This window comes from Photinus pyralis, unplaced genomic scaffold (genome assembly GCF_008802855.1).
Source record: "Photinus pyralis isolate 1611_PpyrPB1 unplaced genomic scaffold, Ppyr1.3 Ppyr1.4_LG2, whole genome shotgun sequence".
Taxonomy (NCBI): Eukaryota; Metazoa; Arthropoda; class Insecta; order Coleoptera; family Lampyridae; genus Photinus; species Photinus pyralis.
In genome coordinates, this window is record NW_022170403.1 from 7,629,019 (window position 1) to 7,636,983 (window position 7,965).

At 35.4% G+C, this 7,965-nt stretch overlaps 1 protein-coding gene across 2 annotated transcripts; it reads left to right on the forward strand.

The window, feature by feature from the left end:
- Positions 1-4,297: 4,297 nt before the first annotated feature.
- On the forward strand, positions 4,298-7,629 carry LOC116164474. 2 transcript variants are annotated; one of them, XM_031478660.1, is made up of 4 exons: positions 4,298-4,681; positions 4,734-4,956; positions 6,015-6,294; positions 6,347-7,629. In XM_031478660.1, exons 1-4 carry the CDS (start codon positions 4,611-4,613, stop codon positions 6,577-6,579), a joined length of 807 nt encoding a protein of 268 aa, XP_031334520.1. In that variant the 5' UTR covers positions 4,298-4,610; the 3' UTR covers positions 6,580-7,629. The 2 variants fall into 2 exon arrangements, with proteins under 2 accessions (XP_031334520.1, XP_031334519.1); XM_031478659.1 differs by having other exon boundaries at positions 4,301-4,681; positions 4,734-5,559.
- Positions 7,630-7,965: the final 336 nt, after the last annotated feature.

The window sequence follows — 7,965 nt, forward strand, 5'->3', positions numbered from 1 at the left end:
TGTTTTGGTCCTTAGTTAGTTACCGCCAATACTGTGCAGTGGCGCCACTGGCTACACTCAAATTGCTGATTTACCGCCCGCCATGATACAGACTTTATTTACAAAAAATATGATTTCATTTTTTGGGGTAATGTTTAGAAGTAACTTATCTAGAAAACTGTCGGTTTACTTTTTCGATAAATCGTCTTGATCACGAGTAAAAAAAAACAGATTAGCGCAATAATCGGTGCAAAACATCTAATTTTTAAAAAAATCGGTATTCAGTTGCTATAAACTTTTTTTAAAAAATAGTCCGAACATTATGTAGATAAAGGCGTAAATTTATAAAATAGTTCTTAAAAAAAATGTTTTTCTGAAAAACAACTATAGTTTTTATGGCGGGCGCTCTTATGGAAATTTACATTGGGTGCAGTGGGTACCAGAAGACTCTTAAGGACGGCATACTATTCATGAGAACCCTTGAAAGTGAGAACCAATAGAGGTCGCCACTGACAAATTGCATTGTAAAATTATATCCACAGATTATATCATTGAATATCCAACTCTTCCGAATGGCTGTATGTAACTCATTGAGTTAGAAAACTAATGGAGGGAATATAATGGTAGAGGGGGTAAGAATTTTTGTAGACGGAAGTTGCCACAGACAGAGGCCACTCGCGTGGATAGGTTCCCGTGAAGGTACATTTTGGCCGACATTATTTGACATATGAAAACGCGGGTCCTGTCACTGTCAGTTTTCCACCAAATTCAAATTTTATTAATGTGCCATTTTAAAGTACCTAATAATTTCGGATCGGTTTGTGCTCTGGTTTATATAAATAACTAACTGCCGCATAGTGTTTTTATCACACGCAATTTTGTGAATTGAGAATGATTAGCTGCGTATCATGCAAAATTTCTCATAAAGGGAAGAAACTTTCCTTTCATCGGTAAGACATGTCATTTATTATGTTGTAGACGAGGTTGTAGGTACCTTCCTAGTTTATGTTTTCCAAACGAACCAGTACTTCGAGCAAAATGGTTACCTAACATTTGTTAATATATCTCAAGAACAGCTCGCGAAATTTGCTTTTGTGCTCACAACGCTTCATTGACTGTGATTTCGACCAAAGGTTGCACCGGAAAATGTTCATCAAATATGCAGTAGGTACTATCAAAACTTGTTTTTACAGCTAAACGTGCGAGTTTATAATATGGATATCAGGTGTAAGTTTTTTTACGAGTGCGGATACATTTTGAGACCAATAAACAATAAATTATTATTGAATCTATCTGCCGTTGTAATGAACCTGAGACCAACCAGTCAATTGTAGCTATTGATCAACACAGTGAATTTAATGGGAGTTGTCAAGTTGTAGTGGCTATAGTAAACTGGCCTTAATTATACTACTGAAACACATCGATGTATGTTTAGATTTGTAATCAATAATTATATTAAATCTGCATACTTTCCTATCCTTGTCTATTTTGTTTACTTTACCACGAGCATGGATTTTACTCCTTCTATACTCTGTTTTTTAACTAGGAAGACGGATTTAAAAGTTCCCGCAAAAATCTTAGTTTCTATTGGCTCGAGCTGCGCCCGTTTTACACCCAGGTAAAATTGCTATCACAGAACAGTAATATTACTGTTCTGTGATTGCTATTGACATGATTTAACTGTCAAATTTAATCGTGATTCTCGTCCGTAACTGTTGTACTTATTTTTGAGTTTTTCTGTGTTCTGAGTCCATTTGCATAAATTTTAACAAAAAAAACAGTTCTTTTAAGAACATAAGTTGATATTTCGAGTCCTAAGTGTACTGGCATTGGTGATGGATTCAACTCCAAGTACCAGTAAAGCAAGCTTGTCTCCTTTGAAAAAACGTAGTCGCTTAAACTTAGGTCATTTTATCAGTCTCCGAGAAGCAGTTTATTATAAACAAATGTTGTCTGATTCCCGGATATGAATTTTGCTACGCTTGTGTTGAAGATTGCATCTACCAGAGGTAACGTAAATAATGATGTAGCTGGTATATATTTGGTTATTAAAGTGTGACACATAATAGGAATATTATTATTGCACGATCTACAATATACCGGATAATAAAAGAATATCGAAGTACTGGGATTGTTACCCCTTCGAAACGTTCCGGTGGTCATAACGCTGTTGCAAATGTGAGCTCTGACGATTGGCGGAATTGTGTGCAACACGTTACTAAGGAAGACAATAAGATGTGTAGATTGGATGGCCTAATGGACACACTTATAGAACCATTAATTATTTCACTCGGATCGGGGGACAGTGACAGTTTTAGTGAACTTTCGGAAGACGGTGACTAAATCGCTTATACATAAAGCAGTGAACTGTGCTGTTTAATAATATGACTATAATTCCATTGTTCTGAATTTGTTCAATCACTTAACATTTGTTGTAAATTGTAATGTGGATTGTGTAGTATTACAACTGATAAAAACATTTAAAATTATAATTCAAAATAATGTTTCAAAGACCAAAAAATGTATGCAGGATGATTACCTATTATCAATGTATTACCTATTTATTATAATTCGCTTTTAAAAGTATGATGTATGCATAATATAAAGGAGTTCCTACCAAATAATAACCCAAAAGCATAAATCATGAAATCTATCCAAATGTGAAAGAAAATCTCATCACGCAACCCACAATACATGTCTGTATAAAATGAGTCTATTATTTTTGTTACTAGATTCTAGTGACATTTCCAGTGTAAATCAGGTTTTTAAATCCGTCTTCCTAGTTAAAAAACAGAGTACACACGTTTTTTTATTATTCCTATTAGTGGAAAGAAAATTATATCTCTACGCCACTGAAGTGAGACGCTAATGATAACGGAAGTGGTGTGGTCACAGCTCAGAGATATTTGCAGATGTGTTCCACACTGACTCCCTGTACTGCGCAAACGCAAGCGCGCTAAAATTTGAATTTGCTTTAACGTGCCACCGTTTGTTTTGTTTATAATACCAGTTCCTGCTGACTTCCATATTACAAACCAAATTTCGCTGTATTTTCGGAAAGAATATGTTCTTCTTCTCGAATTAAAGCCTTCGGTCACTACTGTGAATTCCAGTTAAATACATTATAGCGCCGACTTGAAAGCAAACCTCTACTTTAGCTATCAGTCATGATCCTTGTAGTCTGGTTTTTTGTGATTCGTTCAGCACCGGACTCTCTCTTTACCATAGGTCAATGTTGGTCTGTAACGTTATTGCTGTAAGTAAATGTCATTAACTCTTTCTAATTAACTATTACAGTACTTTACTGAAGCAGTTTCCTAATATCGCCTTTGGCATATTCTATGACCATGCACTCCAAATGTAGATAACAACAAAATTCATCTTGATAAAATGGCATTTTCATATACCTACTACATATAATAGGTAAGCTAAATTATCTTCAATTATAACGTTTGCAGGTTATATGTATATTATTTACCCCTTACACTTGACAGCTGTACAAAAATTCAAATTTTAGCGCGCTTGCGTTTGCGCAGTACAGGGAGTCAGTGTGCAACACATCTGCAAGTGCTCAGAGATATAGCCCACATCTATATCTCTGTCACAGCTATAGTAAGTAAGCTGTGGTGTGGTACTTGAATCACAGCCAGAGCCACTTTTGGTTCCCGTGGTCTACGTTTGGCCAAGCATTTGATTCCCTCCATTAGTTTTCTAACTCAATGATGTAACTCTTAGACTATGAAAGAAAGAACTATAATCTATTGTATGGCGAGCGTCAAAATGGCAGCCATGGCCATTTCACACTTCGCGCTCTGGTCATCGCCCAATCTACTTATTCTCATATGTCTATGAATGAATCACGGTGGTATATACAGGAATACAGGTCGGAAACTCGAGCCCATTTCTATATGAGAAGTGAGGCTCTCAACGCAAATTCAAATTCTAGCGAGCTTGCGATTGCGCAAGGCGCTTTCTTTCGGTGATCCAAACGCGTTTGGATTGTCAAATCACGTTCTTTCGAAGTGTGATCTTATAATCATGATTGCTAAAATCGTGAACAAACTGAACATAAAAGTATTTTGACACAAATTCCTAACCTACAAATGCAAGGATATTTTTGCTCAAATGTTAGGTTAGTCAATATTTGTATAGCATAATCGTGCACGTGCTTCCACTTGTATTTAAATTATTTTCATAATCCAAACAAAAAATACGTAATTCGAATGCAAATGTGCGCTACGTAAACTTAACCAAACTTTGATTCAAATTCGGGCGTTCTTTCGTAAAACGTGATCCTACGAATCACGATCTCGAAATCGTGATTGCGAAGTAGCCGAAAGAAAGCGCCTGCAGTACCGAAGCAACCGAGGGAGTCAGGGTGCAACACATCTCTGAAAGTAATGAACTCGTAATGAATTCACCTTGGGTAGCCGCTTCTATGGAATTGTGGATTCAAGCAAACGGCCAAACCTAACCTTAGCATCTTATATCTGTTATTTATTTAATATGTATATATTTAGATGTATTTGTTTATACAATTTTTCGTTCCTGCATTAGTGGGGGTTTTAAAGTATCGCTTAAACATAAAGATGTAACTGTCCTAGTTAAAATAGCATAAAGGATCTGAAGAAATGGAATTTCAGCATGTTACAGAAGCCACAGGCTTATTACAGAATGGAATTTTGGTTGCAACAAATAAAGGGTGAGTTAAAGTTCTTTTTTTACTAACAGTTTTATAATATGGCATTTTTTAGATTAGTGTGTATGTCATTAACTGATGCAGTATCATCTGATTTAAATTTATCTGTAGAGGATTTAAAAACAGTGGCCGAGCAGTTAATATTACAAGACGAATTTCATAAAGAGGGATCTGAAAATGTCGCCTATTCATTTGCACACCCGCATTGTTCATCAGATACCACTCTGGATAGTGATGATCCTGCAAGCGATTGGGGACGAAATAAGCATATGTCGCAGGTACATGATAATTCACCAACTGTTATGCAAAACTATACAGATAAATTGACACATTTGAAAATTGATAAAAAACATTTACAAGCAGTTGTAATTGATCACTGTATGTCCAACGTGTCTGATTCCGATACGAATAGCGTTATTACAAATAATTTGAGCGATGGAACGACTGAAAGTTCAGCAGTAGATTTTGCGCACTCCGTAGGAGTAGACATTTCCATAGAAGCTAGTAAAATTTCTGCGAAAAGAAGAGGGGGATGGCCCAAAGGGCGCAAACGTAAGCCGCAGCTGTTACACTTACCGCCTAAAGCTCCAGCAACTGGATATAACCTGTACCTAAATGATATGCGCAAGCAATTCAAAGCAAGTTCACTTGCATTTCATGAAATTACCAAAATCATCGGAAATAAGTGGTCTAGTTTAAGTTTAGAGGAGAAGAAACCATATTTAGAGAGGGCAGAAGAAGACAAGAAGAGATATAGAGAAGAATTGCGAACTTACAGGCAGTCCGGATCATACCAGCTGTATCTCGCCAAGAAAAGAAAAGCAAGAGTTCAGAACAATGTCCTGTCTGAGAGTGATATGGATGCAACTGATGATATTGATGTGAGTATCAATATTGGAAAATTGCTGCTGAGCTTCCGTGTATCAGTACTATCAGTTCGTCATATTTAATGGTAACGGAAATAACCTATTAAATTCATATGAATCAATTATGTAAACTTCTCTAATACTGCATTGCTGCACGTTCGACTTGCCTAGGCGTTTATAATTTTGATATTTACTTCACTTTTAACACATACCATGGTGTGTATCGTTTATCGTGACAGCACAAACTAATCAATAAGATATTTAAAACTGGAAATTTGTATGAAAATAGTTTATGACGGATTGTCATTATTGACAGACCGATATCAATTTGTTTATTTGTCACGACTTGTGTTGATGACGTAATTTTTGTGTCTCTATCATTTTAAATGCATTGAAGAGAGAATCACATTTATGAAGTCATTTTCAGCACCAGTGAAACAAAGTATAGCTAATTTCAAATTCTTATTTAGGATGAAGATAATGAGGAATTGTACTGTAGAACGTGCGATCAATGGTTTCACAATTTGCACAACAAGCGTGAGCATCTTCAGGGACGACAACATGTTCAAGCTGTTGTTGGTGATATGAAACTAGAGTTAGGAGTGGAATATTATAACAAGTGTATGGTTGGTACCACCTGTCCTTCTGTAAACGAAATTACTTTAGGAGCGACGGCCGATCAGAATCAATATGCTACAAGTCAGCGTAGTGTTTCGGAATCAATGTCTAATTTGATGACTGTTATAACAAGTAAGTGTTCATAGATTTTATTTATTTATATCATATAAATTGTAAAATGTAGGTCGTGAGAAGGAGATCAAAACATTACATATGAGAGTATCAGAATCAAAGGCAGAGAATGAAGCACTTTACAATCAACTTTGTTCGCTAAGGGAGAGAGAGGCTACTTTAGTATCAGAACTAAGTTCCTTAAAGAAGTTGGAGGATGATATGGAAATGAAAATGTTTGAACTTTGGAAAGTACCTAGTTTGTTTGTTACTACCGAATTAACTTTAAACTGCTCTGAAAATTAATGTATTGGTTAACTGTTTTTATGTGAAATGATACATATTCTAGTCATAAAAGGGGGTTGGTACCAGCATAAATTTACTTGAACACAATAGTAATATAATTTACTATCAATAGTGGTTTTCGTGTCATGTAAAGTTACTTCAAAACGACATGAGTTATTGGACAGAAATCCTTGTTCAAAAGAACGAATTTAGGCAATGGTTATGTCATATATCATAGGTAGTGCTGGTCGATAAATGAAATTGTTATTGATTTATCGATAAATCTGTTTAGTCCGATAATTATCGATAACTTTTGATAATGATCATAATCAATTATTATTGACACCTGTCGAAAATTGTCAATGTCCGATAAGTATGGATTAATTGATAAATAGTGATAACAATCGAAAGAAAACTTTTAATACGTTTTCATAAATCTTATCGATATAAATCTATTCCCAATAAGTATAACTATATCATCCATGCTTAGACTCGCTAACATTTTTCCTTTTTTGGTATTGATATTGCGAGAGATAATTTAAATAAAGACAGGATCTCTTGAAAAATATTAAAACAATTTTAGGTTTTTTGAAATCAAAGGTGATCAAGTAGACGATAATTCTCAAGAATTTGGCACGTCCTTCAATAACTTTTGTTAAAGGTTAAGGTATTAGTTTTTAACAGAAACAGTAATTAAGCATAATAATTCAGATCAACCAGCATGAAGTATGTTGTGATTTGAGATCATATTTTGTAAGTGTCATGCCAACTCCGCAATGCCCTTAAGAGGATTGGAGGCCACCTGAGTTTTTAACGCTTAAACAAACAGGCCCCTTACGTCTCCATCGGACGTGTTACCACAATTCTCATTTCAGTGTAATCTTCCATCTATCTGCGTAAATTCATCTCTGTCACACAAATAGTGTTGCATAAAGCGCAGTTTAGACGCTACTATCTTGGCTTCGATAAATCGTAACGATCTGATTGACCAATTTATCGTTCAATAAATCGAAAGAGTGCGTACTGTTTACATGTAACGATTTCTTGTTCCAATCTCATTGTCGATCACGGTTTAATACAGTTTTTATTTTTTTACTTTTCAACTTGTCTTTTGGTTCTGTCCACTAATATAAATTATACTCGCATTTTATTGCTTACATTGCTTGCTTACAAGTTACAATAGACTCTTAATCTCGATTATGATTTATGAGTAGCCATGTGTCGCTAAATATTTTTTTTGGGTGGCCAAACTTGATCGCCACTCGCCAAATGTAAAACGTGTGCGCTAGAGACAGTCCAAGTAGCCCAAATGGATACAAAAATGGTTCACGTCGGCAACATTAATCACAAATCGTAGCGATAAATCGCTGTTATTGTTTACACGTTCCAATTTATCGCTACGATTCG

Excerpts from the sequence above, each read along its gene's own strand:
- LOC116164474 (XM_031478659.1), top strand. The coding sequence starts at position 4,611 with ATGGAATTTCAGCATGTTACAGAAGCCACAGGCTTATTACAGAATGGA. Across the intron at positions 5,560-6,014 it reads ATGCAACTGATGATATTGAT|GATGAAGATAATGAGGAATT; the intron begins GTGAGTATCAAT and ends ATTCTTATTTAG. Across the intron at positions 6,295-6,346 it reads TTTGATGACTGTTATAACAA|GTCGTGAGAAGGAGATCAAA; the intron begins GTAAGTGTTCAT and ends TGTAAAATGTAG.